Source organism: Dasypus novemcinctus, chromosome 20, assembly GCF_030445035.2.
Source record: "Dasypus novemcinctus isolate mDasNov1 chromosome 20, mDasNov1.1.hap2, whole genome shotgun sequence".
Taxonomy (NCBI): Eukaryota; Metazoa; Chordata; class Mammalia; order Cingulata; family Dasypodidae; genus Dasypus; species Dasypus novemcinctus.
The window spans coordinates 18428113-18444935 of NC_080692.1; the positions used below are offsets into that span (position 1 = coordinate 18428113).

Below are 16823 nucleotides of genomic sequence, written 5' to 3' on the forward strand. Positions count from 1 at the left end.
GATGATAGATAGATAGATGATAGATAGATAGATAGATAGATAGATAGATAGATAGATAGATAGATAGATAGATAGATAGATAGATACAACAAATGTTGCAAAATGCTATTAGTTGATAATTCTGGATATCTGGGTAGGGAGAGGTAAGTTGGAGTTCCATGGATCCTTTCTACGGCATTTTTGCATTTTTCCTGTATGTTTTCAATTATTTCTAAATAAATTTTAAAAAAAGAACTTGTCTATTTTAAATGGTCTTTTGCTAAGATACAACTTGCAGTTTAGTATATTTGGAAAAGTAATGATGGTCTGGCTTGACAAACAGGACTCAAGAAGTAAGTGGGCAAAAGTCTGGCTTCAACCTAGAAGGTCAGAGTTAGGCATTTGGTAAAAAAGAATAAAAGGAAAGAGAACAAAGACCTCTGGGAGCAGGAGATGAACAATATGGCAATTAGTAAAAATCATTGTAACATTATCTTTTCTTTTTCCTTTTAAATCCCAAAAATTTTGTTTTGAATTTTTGTTTGTTTGTTATAATATTGACAGTTATAAACACTTTCAGGAAGCGGACTTGGCCCAATGGATAGGGCATCTGCCTACCACATGGGAGGTCTGCGGTTCAAACCCCAGGCCTCCTTGACCCGGCTGGAAGTGGTCACAGAAGAACATACAGTGAATGCACACAGAGAGCAGACAATGGGGGGGGGTGGGTGGGAGAAATAAATAAATAAATCTTTAAAAAAAAAACACTTTCGATTTTTTCTTATCGCCCTTGTTTTTTTATTTTTTAAAGATTTACTTTTTATTTATTCCCCCCCACCCCCACCCCGTTGTCTGCCCTCTGTGTCCATTTGCTCCGTGTTCTTCTTTGTCTGCTTCTGTCGTTGTCAGCAGCACGGGAATCTGTGTCTCTTTTTGCTGCGTCATCTTCTTGTGTCAGCTTTCTGTGTGTGCGGCATCATTCCTGGGCAGGCTCTTTCGCACTGGGCGGCTCTTCTTACGGGGCGCACTCCTTGCACGTGGGGCTCCCCTACGCGGGGGACACCCCTGCGTGGCAGGGCACTCCTTGCATGCATCAGCACTGCGCATGGACCAGCTCCACACGGGTCAAGGAGGCCTGGGGTTTGAACTGCGGACCTCCCATGTGGTAGACGGACGCCCTAACCACTGGGCCAAGTCTACTTCCCTTCTTATCTCCCTTTGAATGTAAACTCTGAAAGATCAGGACTTTCTGTTGTATGTCCTTTATCTCAAAGTAGATTTCAATATTCTAAAAATCATAAATTTTTTAAAAAATTGCTGATATTTAATAAGCAAATTGTGCTAAGACTTGATTTAGTTCAATAGAATAAGCCCTTAACTGAATCTCTATAATGCACAAGGCACTGAACTAAGTGCTAGGGAGACTATTTCCCCCTTTTGGTTTGACTGTCAAGAAACTCAAAGCCTATTTTCAATTTCAATAACCATACTTAGCCTAAGTTTTCTGTAACAATTCTCTTCTAATTACAGTAACTCTTATTTTTTATCCTTTTTGCAAGTGGGAAAACAGATGTAACAAATTAAATAATTGTTATAATTTCGAATAAAGGGAGTTAAGTACCACAGAACAGCAGTAACCCTGATGGTCTTACAGTATCCAGGTCTAGCAGTTTATGCTAATGAGTAATTGGGGTAGGGCTGTTTCGAGTTTCTTTATTAATCAACATTAAGGGCTGAACAGGATGGGGCATGGGTACATAATGGGGGGGGGAGTCACTAAGTTATAATAATCATAAGACCAGCATTATCAGAGATCAAGGTATCTCGGGATAGTACCATGCAGAAGGATGGTCAGTTACAAGGTTTTTCTTATGGATTTCAAACAGGGGAGGGTGGAGTGGTTATCATTTCAATAGAAATGTTCATATGCAAGGGTAAGATCAATCTGGAATGATCATCATAACAGGTCTTAGAAATGACCATATACAAAGGTAAAAACTATCTGGAATAACATCACAGTGGTAGGTTTTAGTTGGAAATAACCATATACAAAGGGTTGGGTAAGGATTTCTGGACAGTCATTATGATCTAATATTCAGTGCTGAGAAAATGGTTTATATCTGCAGCTCTCACCTTTTTAGTCTCAAGACCATTGTGGGCTCTCCAAGTGCTTTTGTCTATGTGGCTTATCTATCTATATTTACTGTGCTGGAAGTTAAAACTGAAAATTTTTCAAATATATGTTTAACTCATTCACTTAAAAATAACAATAAAACTATTAAATAGAAATAAAAATATTTTATGAAAAATAACAATTTTCCAAAACAAAAGTAATTTAGTGAGAAGAGTGGCATTATTTTACATTTTTGTAAATCTCTTTATTGTCTGGTTTAATAAAAGATAACTGGATTCTTGGATCCGCTTCTGCCTAGTCTATTACTATATGTTGCTTTGGCTGAAATATATAAAGAAACTCTGGTCTTAGATAGATTTTGTAGTTGGACAAGGGATGGGTATTTTAATAGTCTTCCCAGGTAATTGTGGATCGTCTCTTATATAATACAGTAAAACTCAACAAGTAGGAGTTTCTCACAGGTTATCTGAAACCCTATCCATTAACTTTTCACACTTTCTTACGTTAAAATCCATTAGTCCACTTTGTCTGTGAGTGCATCTTTTATCCATGCCTGATTATTTAACATCATACATTGGTCATTTGGAAAGTACTGGTGCACTGAGTTAAGCAGATCTTTCAAATGTTGATATATTTGACAATATACATATATTTTTAAATCACATCCACTTATCTCACCACTAATCTCATTAGAAAAGACTAAGTTTTGGGAAGTTGTCAAGCTCATGGCAGTGGATACACATTTTCTAAACTTCTAATTCTTTCTTGAAAGCTTCTAATTCTATCATTGGCAACAGAAATTGACCCTTGCTTCTCTTGAAGCAACAAGTGCACTTTGTTTATGAATGAAAAAATGTCTGTCAAATATCGAAATCTGAATAACCAGTCTGTCTGTCTCTGATGTAAAAATAGTGTTTTGGGGTTAGCTGGAAACGAACTCAGAGGTGCTTTTCCTGGAGACAACTATTGCACTTCAGTGTGCAGCAGATCTGCTTTATGCATCCTTCCCATTTTTTTTCACATCATATTAAAAAGAGGTATACTCAAAGGTTGGGTTTTAATAAAGTTATATTTTTTACTGCTTTATCATGAATATCCTTAAGTGATACCGGCTTTTTTTTCCCTAAAGCCAATGCCTGGCAGTGAAGAATATTCTAATATAGTTTGGTGCCACAGACTTGACTCGTGCTAAGGCATCATCATTTTTACCCACCACTGCTTTTGCACCATTGGTGCAAATGATAACACAGTGAAAAGATCCATATCCTAACATGTACCTCCTGATACAGTCTCAGGAACCCCTGGTAGTTTGAGAACCACCGGGTTTTACCGAGTACAGACATCACAGTTCTCTTCCTCTTTAGTTATTAATGCTTGAGGCTTATTATCATGTTTGGTTGCTGAAGCGCCAAAAAAAAGACATGCCAAGGCATCTACAACATTCAAGAAGGAAATCCTATCGCGCATACAGCTGAAAGGTTCAAGTTGGAAGAAAATATCTCTTAGCAAGGAAAAAAAAAAGGATTCAGGGAGCAAGCCTGGGCTAGTCGTTGCTAGTGGCAACGAAACTCCGAGGGAGGAGCGCCGCCATCGATTATTCATGTCTTCCGCCCGCCGGCGGGAGGAAGGGGCGGGGGAATGGCTGGAGGAGGAAGGCCTCTCGGACTTCTGGTGGCCCATGTTTACGGTTGCGAGGCGGCTCGCTCGTTCTGCGATCTACTGGGAGTGGCTTCCTAGTTCCGCGGGTTGATGTCGGGGAGGGAGGGAAGATGGCGGCGGTGGCGGCGGGCGGCCTGGTGGGGAAGGGGCGCGACATCAGCCTAGCGGCCCTGCAGCGCCACGACCCCTATATCAACCGCATCGTGGACGTGGCCAGCCAGGTGGCTCTGTACACTTTCGGCCATCGGGCCAACGAGTGGGTGCGTGCGGACGCGATGGGGCCGTGCGGACCCCGGCAGGGGGGAAACGGGAGGGTCGTCGAACTCGGGACTCGAGATCCGGGTGAGGGGGAGGAGACGCTGACGCCCTGGATGGTGGTGGGTGGGGGGACCTGAGGGCAAGTTGTGGACCTCAGGACCTCTGGGCGCGGGAGATTTGGGGGAAGGGGAGGCCGATCTGTGAAACCGCCTCAAGTTGGGTAGAGTTAACTATATAAGCTAGCCCGCGTTGGGAGACATGACAGATCGGTTACGGGACTCCGAGAGGTGAAGGAAAGAGAGGATCCGCTGCCCTGAGGCCGGAAGACTAACGTACTCTGCAAAAATAAAGCAAAATTCTCTTACGGGAAAAGTGTTTGGCGGAGGCAGGGGACATAGAAGAGGAGAGCACTGGGTCTAGAACATCCGTCTTAGGACGAAGAATATCAAACCTTGGTAGAGGGGAGCATTCTGAAGTTGTAAACTCAGGGAATGCACTAAGAGAACAGCAAACATAGGGAAATAAAAGACAAAATGGGACGGGATCCAACACTTAGAAGGAGGCTAACGTTCTTGGGATGTACATCACAGCCCACCAAGACCAAGAAGAATTTGATCTTTCAGCCCATTTGGGAGCCCAATTATAGTGCTCTCAAAGTGCCCTCAAAGCAGAGCCCCAATAAATAATGGAATGAAATTTCATTTCTTCACAGTTTGAATGGGGTGGGAACATAAAATGAGGAGCCCGTTGCAGGAATTGCTGCATGTGATTTTGTAACCACCCATCTGAAAGTAGAGCGATGTAATTAGTGACTTTTGTCCCAAATAATATTCATCGGCGCATTATATAACCATCTATCCATTAGTTCGAATAAGTTACAAAACGATAGAAAGAACTGTGCCTGGATGAATGGATCTCAGGTGATTTTTTTAACGTGACTATATCCCAAGTGGGTAACAAACACCAAATTTAAGCAAGGAAAACATTCATTTTGAACAAATCCATATATTTTTAACACTCGCATTCGTTTTTACAAACTACTTATTTCCAGTAGGGATCTTCAGCAGCCTGTAATAAAATTTCACCCGAAAGTCATTAAAAGAAACGAAAAGATAAAGAAGCAAGTCCTAAAATGGGAGAGGAAGCAAATAGGTTTTCCCAAATTTATTAACCAAAGAGATTTACAGAAATAGGGCGACAAATTTGGCTCTGCTCTCCTAGTAGCCAAACCAAAAAGGGAAACATGGAGAACTTCAATATTGTTCAGTGATAGAAAATATACCCCTAGGTTAGGAGAGAGATTACTTCTCCCTACCTTTCAGAGGAATTTGTCGCCGGTGTCTATATAAATGGCCTGAGCAACGGCATGGAAAATCTAAATGGCAATTAATAAATACAGAAATTTTCTACATACGGCTTTTAAACTGCTAATAGGGAAATGCCAAAGTCATAATAATGTCATAATTTTTAAAAAGTTATTCTGTAGGAGAGAAGGATCGAGAGATAAACAGTTCTGTAAACTGACGTGACACTAGGACTAGAGCCTAGAGAATCCTGACAAATTGCTGATATTCCGTAAAGGAGAGCATTCCTCTTGAATAACAATTGTTTCCTATAGGCTTTTGACAACATCTGTAAGATAGATACCTGTTTAAATAGAGTTTTATTAGATACCCAGTGAAGCCTCTCTTCTAAGGCCTCATCAAAAGGCAGAAGTGTCACAATGCATTATTTACAGGAATTATGTTTTCCTGCTTCCTGGATTTGTTGCCTTCAGACAAGGCATAATTCATTCAGTTAAAGGTCATTTTTTCAAAGTACAGATCTTCAAGGCTATGGTAGCCAGAAAAAAGAGAGACCTCGTTCAGCTGTTGAACAGTTTCTGAGGACAAACAAAAGCAATCACCACTATCGCTCTATGCCTTAGGGGTCTCTGGATGGAGCCTTTTGAACATAAACCTAACGCAAGTATAAAGAGCTTTCTTGAGAATGGAGGAAAAGTATTTGAAGGGAGGCAGGTAGGATGTAAAGAAAGGGAATTCATATTACACTAAAAATAGATGGAGAATGACTTCAGGCATTCAGAGAAGGAGTTAGGAATGAAGAGTGGACAGAGATGTGTTGAAAAACAAAACCCACCTATGTGTCAATTAGGATTATGCCCCTGGGATTATTTTTACCTCTCAGTCCTTAGAGCAGTGTTTCTCAATCAGTTGATTTTTGCCCCCAGGGGACATTTGGCAGTGTCTGGAGATATTTTGGTAGTCACATGAGTAGGACAGAGTATTACTGGCAAATAGAGGGTGAAGTCAGGGAAGCTGCTAAACGTCGTACAAGGCGCTGGACAACACCTCCCTCCCCCAAAGATTTATCCTGCCCAAAAAGACAGTAGTGTTAGGTTGAGAAACTGCCATGATGTGACCGGTGTCCTGTTGTTGCTAGCTAATGGTTTTTAAATTTTTTGGCATGTCACACTCACTGTATATAAAGTCAATGATTCACCAAATCAAAATCGCTGGATATTTGGCTCAGGCATTTTTATATTTGTTAAAAGCTTCTTAGGTGACTCAGATGCTCCTTGCAAAATTTAGAGATACAGATTTAGAAGGATAAACTGAGTCCCACTTTTTCATTATTTTAATTTAGAATAATCAGTAAAATATGGATTGCATTGAGATTTCCCAAGTGTCAAATAGTATGCTGGGTCCCCATAATTTGCAAAACAGCACTATCTTAAATGTTATTTTAGTTTGAATTTTTGACTGATTTTTAAAGCACTTTTTTAGAGTGTCATATTGTCATTAAATTGTACTTTTAAAAAAACCAATTTAATGTAAATAACCCAGGCCTGTGAACCAATACTTTAACATAAAAGGAGGAGGACCTAATGAAGATCTGATAAAATATTGTTTTAACTCTTTCCCAAACCCCCAACCCTGAGCTTTGCCCAGAAAGAAAAAAAAAATCTGGTTATCCTTGGATCTGGACAGGACCAGAAAAATTGTGAATTTGAGCTGCTTCAACCATAGGAGGACAAAAATGCACATTTCCAAAGCCCCTTTTATCCAGTGGTCATATAGTGCTTAAAATACATTTTTTTATAAAAACCTCTAAGTGCCATAAGGCTGGTTATCGATTTTCAATTGAGAAACTAAGATAAAGAGTAATTAGCCTAGTATGACCTGGCAGGGACCCCTCTCCAGGTCCAGTATCGTAGCCACTGAAACACAAGCCCTTCCTGTGAATAACTCATATTTTTTGCATCTAATGCTAGATTTTTTTAAAAAATCTCAGTTTTAAGAATTGTTTGCTATGAGTTAGAGAATAATTCCAGGGGAAGCATGCCTTTTATATTTTCTGATTCTATTTCTTTTTTTTTTTAATTATAGGATTAAAGTTTTTATTTTTTATTTTTGTAAGGAAAGAATTTCTGCTATTACTTTCTCAAGGAAGAAGAGAAACAATTCACAAACTGTTAGCTCTGTGTGTGTTTGTACATATAAACATCCTGTTTGGGCATCTCTAAGATGAAACAATCCAAGGGCAAATCCTGGAGCAGAGAAAAATGTTTTGGCCTGGGAGCAGCCGAGCCTGACAATGCAGACAGGTGCTTCCAAGTCTTGCTTCCATCACCTGTAATTTGGCTTCCGTTACTTATCAATGTAATGGATGACTCCAAATATTTAATCTTTGCAAATTTATTCTAAAAGGTTTTAGTAAATACTTGCCGACTATTAAACTTTAGAACTGCCCACAAATTGTTAAGATTGTTTGAGTAGCATTTATACTTCAGTGCCGTTTTCTCAGTGGTTAATACTGTGGTAGTTTGAGTTTCAGCAATTCTTAGTGCTTAAAATGCACCCAGGATATACATGGCTCAACAGGTAGGAATTAACCATGTTTGTTTACTAAGAAAGATAGGAAATAGTGTTTCTGTGTGTATTGCTTTCATTTTGACTTGGAGTATTTTCCAAGTACAGTGGCAAATGGGCCACATTGAGAAATAAGATTGCTTTTCACAGTACACTGGAGTGATTTATACAAAATTCACAGTAAATCCAGTTTAAGGATGAACTCCTCTGATTTTCTTGCTTATGTTTATATTTTAGAGAAAAGATTAGCTGAAATTTAACTGTTATAAATTCTTTATTTCTAATTACATATTCTCTAATAATAAATATCTTGAGATTAAAAAGTCTTTTATAAGAAATGTTTTCATAGATGTTACTCTTAAAAAACCAGTGTTTGGTATAATTTGAGCCATAGTGGATTTTGTTTTCATGACTCCTAATATAGTTCTTTGGGCAGAGAAGATGTCATTAAACTAAGGCAATGGTTCTCAAACTGGCATGCACAGAGTTACCTGAAGGGCTTAGTAAAACACTGATTGCTGGGCTCAGGCCCTAGAGCCCAGGTTTGTGCTTCAGTAGGTCTCCAGAAGGGCTTGAGAATTTGCATTTCCAATGATCTCCCAGGCAATGTTGATGCTGCCAATCAGGAACCACACTTTAAGAACCACTGAACTAAGGTGACCAAGAAAATTGCTGAAATTATTTGAGCATGTGAAAAGATCAAGCTTTCTATTTTTTGTGCCTTTTAACTTTTTTAGTGTTATACCTTTTTACTTAAAGAGTGTATTCTTCACTGAAATTAGAGTACTAAAATATTGAATTATTATGATAATGGATATTAATAGTAAATTTTGGGAGTTAAATAGAATGCTTGAAATTAAACCATGTAAATAGCTAAAGTACATTTGAACTTCTGCATTACATTAGTCTAATTACTAGATAATCAAGCAAATGGGTACTTATCCGTGCTTTTAGTAGTATGATTATATTGAAGAACATTACCATCAGGGCCTGAGTTCTTGCCTTTGGAGAAATGGAAAAGAACGTAGCCAATTGAACTAATTCAACTCTCACTTTTAGCTTTACCACCTCCCCCAGGTTTTTATCAGGCAAATATTTTGAGCCCTAGCACTGCTCTGTAATACTTTTGTCTAGCTTTGTTTCATAGATATTGGATTAGAACTTGACTCGAAATATTTCATACCAAGTAGGTAATTTGTTCCATCAGATTGAAAACACTATGGCATTGTTGCCCTCTTCCATCTGGCAGACCGGTAGTTATTGGCAGATCATCTGCTCTCCTGGGTATCAGGATATGGCAAGAGAAAAATGAACTCTGAACATAAAGAGAAGGAAAATGAAATGCAGACACCACTGGTTCCTGCAGCTTGCCATCCACCCAGTTCAGAGGGTGGAGGAAAAGGCAGCACACTTATTATAATCTCTTTTTTCTAATGAAATCCGTGGAGCACATTTAGTTATTTTCTTATTGTTTCTGCTAGAGGTGTATAGCTATCCCTATATTTGGTAAAGAGAGATAATGATGGTTTATTTTGTAAATGACAAAAGGAGAATGCCTGCTTCCTGCTGCTTAATCAGCAGTGCCACAATTATGGCAGAGAACCTGCTTTTCTCCTTTACCTAAGAATAACCCTTCAGGTTGCATTTATTTGGCTCATTGCAATTTCAGCTCCTCGAAACTGCACATAATTTCTATTTGTTCTATTCTCTAAGTAGTTTATGTTGTCTAACTTCTGTGAATATTTACTGTTAATGAAGAGAACATACACATTTTGCTTTGTATTTTGTTTTTATTTTTTAGGAGAAGACTGATGTGGAAGGTACCTTGTTTGTTTATACAAGGTAAGAGTATTTTATTTTTCTAAAGAAACTTTCAATCTTTGAAATAATATTTTAGCTCAATTCTGTCACTATTCTTTTAGGGACATTTTATTTCAAAGAGAAGTAAAAGAGCTGAGTCTTAGTTGAAATTCTTAGTTGATGCAAGGAAGGGAATACTGATTAATGTTACTTGGAATATTCTGGTGAATACAACTTTCAGATGTTAATTTAAATTTAAACCTCAGTATAAATAAACTTAAATCTTTGTGTTCTATTTAAAATAATATTTAATATTTTTCCTTGATGATTCAGATGAATGGAAGGAAGGTCCTGAATATAATTCATTGGCAAGGAACTAGAAGTACACTATTAAGAATATTAGGTTATTTCATCGATACTTGGAAAAGTGTTTTCTTGGTCACCCTGTCCCCCAACCTCATGATGTGTCAAAGAAACATAATCCAAAATTGAAGATGTCCTTGAGTCCTCCACGGTCTGGATAATAGAATATGTTTCAGGATAGATTTCATTTTTATGACATATTGTTAATATCACACATCTACACAAAGACATACGGTATATAAATTGTCTTAATAGCTAAGCTTTTTATTCACATAAACATATATATAAAATGTCATAGCCAAAGTCCATCATCATCAATGGGAGTACAAAGATGAAATATAAAGGCCTAGTATAAACCCTTCTGGGGCTAACAGTTTCACTGGGGAGAAAACAAATACACGCATTTTTTTCTTTTCATGTATGTACACATTTAAGATAAACCACAATACGAAGTAGACGATCCAAGTGCTATCTGATAGCCTGAAAGCAGTGAGTGGGCTGCTGTAATTGTGGAACGCTTATAGAGAGGGTGGGCCTTGAGTCCGGCCTCAGGAATAAGGTAGAACCTAACTTGCATAGAGGAAGGGAAGGCAACCTCCACATTTGTAATAGTGATATAACAGAGGCTTAGAGCCTAGTGGTTAAAGGAACAGTAAAGACAATGACTCTGGTGCAGAGGGTTTATATTGGTTAGAAGTTGGCAGTGAGGATAAAGAAATTTTGCTGGCTTGCAAAGGCAGACTAAGGATTTTGAATTTTGTTTTCTTAGCAGTAGGGAGTCATTGAAGGTTTATGAGCTGGGGAGTAACAGAGTTATGACAAAATGTATGGAGAAAGTCAGTGTATTAGCATTATGAGGAATTCATTGGTTCTGGAAGAAATCATCGTTAAGGAGGACATTGAGACGGTTATTGTAAAGGAGTAGATATGAGACGATGAGAGTGTATGGACCAGAATGGTAAAAGTTGAAATGGAAAAGAACAGACTTACTATTGAAATACTGCATGTATAGAGGGAATGATGACATTAAAAGTAACACTGAAATTTTGAACATGAATGACTGGGGAAATACCAAAATCATGGGAGGAATAGAAAGACAGGAGATACAGAGCCTGGCTTGTGGATTAGTGTCAATTTTATTTGAATTGGTGATTTGGGGGCAATAGGCCAGGCATTCACATGATCAGGCCCTGCCATGCAGGATCAGGTCAGGGCTGGAGATAAAGAGTTTGGAGTCATCTGCATTAATTTGATAGTTGAATCCATGAGAGAAAAGTGTTCTTGGAGGGAGGAAATACGTAGAAAAAAATGATAAGGGCTAGGAGTTGGGTTTGGTGGCCCGCAAAGATATAGAGAAGTGTCAACCATAAAGGCAAGTGCAGAACTGGAATAGTACGTAGAGGCCGGTTGCAGGTGCGCTGCGAGGACCTTGGCGAGGCCTGTGTGCGGGTGGAGGGGCAGCCAGCAGTGCAGCAGGCAGGTCTGTTCCAGTGAAGGCAGCAGTGAGGGTGGAAAGAAAGGAACGCAAGTGTGAAGCCATCCAAGTAGGGAACGAGGTCAGTTTATTCACAAACTGTCAGGAAAGTGGTGAGTCTGCCCATGTATAATTGGATAAACTAGTCTACATCATGTTCCCAATCATTCCAAAGGCACCAGGGAATCCCACCAAGAGAGTTTATGCCATATAGACAACTCCTGAGAATTTTTGAAGTGTAAAAATAAAACCAAATGATTGATCTGTACTGTGTTCTCAGCACACATTATGCATTCCCATTCATTTTTCACAACAATAAGTTTTTATTATTCCTCTGAGAAGCAAAAAAAAATGTCTTAGTATGCATTGGTGATTTATTTTAGGGTTTTTTTTTTTAGTATGGAAGAGACAAACTGTGCAAGTATTTTCTTTTTTTTAACCCAAACTAAATGTAGTTTATATTTTCAAGTACTTCTTAACATACGCCAAGCCCCTAATGAGGCTGTCAATTAAACCATTAAACTGAGCAACAAGTCCTTCCCTCTCTTTTAATCTTTCCCCCTAATCTAACTTCTCAAGAATAGGAGACCCCCCCATCCTCATGCAAAAAAAAAATCCCCACAAGGTTCTGATATGGTAAGGTCCTTCCTCAGCAGAGAATGGCAGAAAACTCATAAAAATCAAAAGGGAGTTTTGGTTACAGATGCTAGCCAGTCATATGTTTTGACTACTCTTACAGAAGTTTATTCCCTGGGCCTCTTTTATAAATGATGAGATGCTATAATGCCTATTCTATTAAAGATGTAAGATCCTGTTGTGATAATGAAATACTGATTCTTGTGTAAGACACCTAATTCCATTTTTTAAAAAAAGCATTTCTGTACTTTAGTTCTTTCCCTATTTTCCTTCCTGTAATAGAAAGTTCATAGAGACTCCACTGGTGACTTCTGAACTTGGCATTTCCAGAGGATCCTGTCTGCCAGAACTTTTTGGAAGCAAATTTTCATTCTTTCTCTGAATTTAAGTTAAAACGATTATCATGATTATTTTTGATATTGATTATATGCCTACCACCACTTACCCGCAGTGTAAAAGAAGCTGGGCAAGGACTGCCTTCCATCAATGTTTAAATTAGAGGTTTCAGAAGAAAATCCTATAGGTGGTAGTCTGGTGATAATTCAAGAAGCTGTATTTTGCTTCTTTATCAGCATCTAATTGTTAGAAGTAAGATAAGATTAAGATATAAACACCTTCTCTTCCTGTTACTCATGATAATATTTCTCTGGGTTTGTTAGTCTGGTTCCCTAGTTTAGAGTAAATAAGTGAATCCTGCTTGTTTTGGTTTCAGTGTGTAAGCATGTGGTGTGTCACTTGTCACCAGAAGTTGCACAGCTGAATTAACTATATGGCTGTCACCCAAGGGTAGACATATGCACATGTTGTTAGAGTTTATACTCTGAATAATTTGGGTTCTTTTTGCCTGACAGAGTAGACACTCTAAAGTGACACATTTTCATGGAGAAAAACCTATACTAGTTTATCCTTGAAGCTGTTTGCTTTACATAGAAGAAAATGGAATGTCTGGTCTTTGAACTAAGTTACATAAACTTTTAATTGTACTGTATCTTCTCCCAAGTTCATTGACCAGTGTTGCCTTAGTTTCTCTACGAATTTTGCAGGTTCTCAGTTTCAGACCAACACTAACATTTTCTCTGAAAATTTCCTTCATATAATTGTGTTGTGCACTCTATATTAACTACCAAGATTCCTTAAAATATGTCAGTAATTTAAAAAAAGTAATTACCATCTCTGTCTTAAAGGAATTTACAACCTAGATGGAGAAACTATATCTTTATATATCTTTATCTATGTGTCCAAACACACACAGACATACATATTTACACACATAAATAGTTAAGTAAGTAGGACTTGATTTTACCAAAGGCATAGTGATGACAGTCCTGCTGTGTGACATGAATTGGTAGATAAAGGCCAATAATGAAGAAATGTCACTTTGTAAGTGTGCAGTCTTCTTGAGTAAAAGCATACATGTATATGCAAAATAGTTAAGAGACACATCAGGAAGTAGTTGTGCTAAGGGTGAGTGTACTGAGCAACTTGTCTTTTGATGTCCCCCCACCCCTGGTGATTTTCAGGTCTGCTTCTCCAAAGCATGGATTCACCATTATGAATAGGCTGAGCATGGAAAATAGGACAGAACCCATTACTAAAGACCTGGATTTCCAACTCCAGGACCCTTTCCTTCTCTACAGAAATGCCAGATGTGAGTCTTTCTTAATGCATTGGGTAGTTTTATTTCTGAAGTTTAGCCAAGTATTTGCAACTGTACAGTGTAACCCTTCGTGTTTGTATTTAGTACCAGTGACTCTGTGACAATTTCAGTGATTTTGCTTTGCTTGGTCTCATGAAGGGAATCATTTCTTCCTTGGGAAAGTTTAAATGAAAACAATGTAAATGTGATGATATAAGTATATAAACCCTGTCTCCTGCCACTGTGTCACTTTGTAGTGTGACTCCATCAGAGATTTTAAGCCTGAGCAGGGATGGGTGAAGTGAATTCTTCATCTGGAGACAGCAGAGGGACACATAGGTAGTGCCACAGAAAACAAAATGAGTGGTTCAGCCGATGGTACTCCTTCCTTGTTCTGACTGAGCATCAGGACAAGATATTTGAAGGAGAGGGGCTCTACTATAGAAGTGCCATTTCTTGAATACCAATTATGAATGAAAAGAAAACCCAAAGTCCAAAGAGGTTTTGGTGATGAAGGATTTCATAACACTTCATAATATTGAGGTTATATTTAGTAACTAAATGGTCCTTGTCAAGTTTGAAATGAGGTAGCAGTCTCCTATCTAAAATTCTATCTCCATTTTACTCTTGTATCTTATCTGACTATTGGGCAGCTCAGAGAAAAATTGATGATAAAAATAGATGAACTGCAAGAGCATCTCCATACACAGTCAAGAACATACTAATAAATATATACGCAGATATGTGCATGCACATACACTTGGGCTTTATGGATGGAAGGAAGTGTTTTCTATACATTTTCCACCCTATTCTTTGAGCCCAAGATATAAGAGTGTGCCTATGGCATTCTATGCAGTATACTTTCAATGAATATAATACAGTAGTCTTGAACACTTTAGCCCCAGTGATTTGTTCAGAAGTAAATATAGCATCATTTTAATACAATGTATTTATTTTTTATTATGTTTACATGTTATTAAGTTGTCATAATAGGTGGTCATCCTGTTGTTTAAATAATACAGTTAAATTCTTATGAAAGAAAAAAATTAAGACTAATAAAACTAATGTAACTTACTAATGGTGGGCCTCATGAAATGAGAAGCTTTTCAATATATAGAAACAGTCCAGATTTAAAAGACTTAGTATTCTACTCCTGTTCCTTTGCTGGAAGGTATACTTTATCAGTTGTAGTTTATAGGTATTTGAATTGTTTATGTGCTTAGAGTTATATCAGGTTTTATTTTCTTTTTGAAATGATTACATTCTATGTCAAATTAATATTATAATTCAAATCCTAATAAGTAAAATAACCATGAAAATAAATATAAAATAAATATTAGTAAAATTTAATAATCATTTTTAGTTGCTCTTATTTCACATAAATTCTTGGTCTGATCATGAAAGATAACATTTTATTTTAAGTTCGTAACCATATTATAATGACATACTGTACCAAAAATATAAAACTACAAACTGCCCTTAATGTAGTTAATTTTGAAAAATAACTTTTCTAAGTCCCATAGGATTTATTATCCGCCATGAAATACTATTTGGATTTTATAAACATATATTAAGCCTCACCTTGGTTCTTGGCCTAAGCTGCCCAGTATGGTAGCCACTCACCACATGTGGCTCTTGAGCACTTAAAATCTGGCTAGTCCGACTTGAGCTGTACCGTGTCATATACACACTGGATTTCAAAGACTTAGTATGAAAAAAAGCATGTAAAGTAGCTCATTAATAATTTGAAATTAATTTATATGTTAAAATGATATTATTTTGTTAAATAAAATGTATTTTAAAAATCAACTTCACCTACTTTTACTTTTTTATTTTAAAATTACATATGTGGCTCACATTTGTGTCACATTTTATTTCTATTGAATAGCACTGTTGTAGGCATTTTCATTTATTTTAGCACATTTAATAATCACAACTTTGTATGGTAGATACTAATACTGCCATTTTGCAGATGAGAAAATTGAGGCTCAATGAAGTGACAAATCTGTACACAGATCCACAATTTCTGATTTTAGTTCCATTGCTTTTTCCATACCACCTGTGCTGTTCTCTCCACTATTAAACATGAATGCAAGTTGAGATAGCCTTTGAGTTGCATATTAAAATGCTTCTGATTTCCATAAGAAAGAAGTGAAATCAGTTGAACAAAGAATAGAAGGAAATGGATCTGTTTTCTTTTCTGGGTTCATTTTGCTTTTTTCCCCTCTTCTGCAATATCTGATACTGTTTGCCTTTGCTGCCAGTCATTTGGTTTTAGTTCAGTTTATTTAAAAAATGTTTTTAATCCCTGCCTGGCATCAAATGTGCACAGAAGGGGTTTTCTACAGGTGCTTCCAGTGGCTCTGATCCTTCTCAAATGTTTTTATCTGCTCACTGTTATGGTTCACATATTCTTTGATGACACATAGATTTGTTCATCATCCTCTGGACAAGGAACCCTGTTTATTCAGCACTGGCATTCTAAGAGGACTCTGTCCCCTCAAGATCTGTATAGTCAAGAATCTCTCTGTATGATCTTGGCATTTCCCTTAGGCCTGTATATGTATGTCATGGGCCATATTTGGGCATTTCAGGTAGACAGAGATGGAGCTGACAACAGGTTTGTGACAAGTTCTCTCAAGGAATCTTTGCATTCATTAGGTGAAAAAAAAACTGATGCCTAAGGGGATACACCATTCCTGTCTTGAATTATTAATAGATTAATTTAGAAAAGCAAAATAAAAAAGTGAAACCCCAAACTCTTCATCTAATCAGAAAAAAAAAAGGTTGATAAATAACTGAATTTTGATCAAACACAAAATATAGTGTTTTATTAGAGTTAAGAATTTATAGTCTTAAACCTTTTTGTTGTGGAATTTGACCTGTTTAGGCTTTAAAAGTGAATAAGATAGCCATTAAAGCTAGGACAAAAAGTACATTCATTCATTTATTCAGCAAACATTCACTGAGCATTTATTGTCTCCCAGGCACTATGTTAAGGCTTTATATGGC

General features: G+C 37.4%; 1 protein-coding gene across 3 annotated transcripts in view; it reads left to right on the forward strand.

Moving 5' to 3' along the window:
• Positions 1–3848: 3848 nt before the first annotated feature.
• The window catches only part of DCP1B (decapping mRNA 1B), a 75630-nt gene continuing 62655 nt past the window's right edge, over positions 3849–16823 (forward strand). For 2 of the 3 annotated variants that reach the window (XM_004467715.3, XM_004467716.4), the window contains exons 1-3: positions 3855–4032; positions 9704–9744; positions 13696–13823. In XM_004467715.3, the coding sequence (XP_004467772.2) occupies positions 3883–4032; positions 9704–9744; positions 13696–13823 (319 nt within the window). In that variant the 5' untranslated portion in view covers positions 3855–3882. Of the gene's footprint in view, positions 4033–9703; positions 9745–13695; positions 13824–16823 lie in introns of all 3 variants that reach the window. The other variant, XM_071210113.1, reaches the window with a different exon arrangement.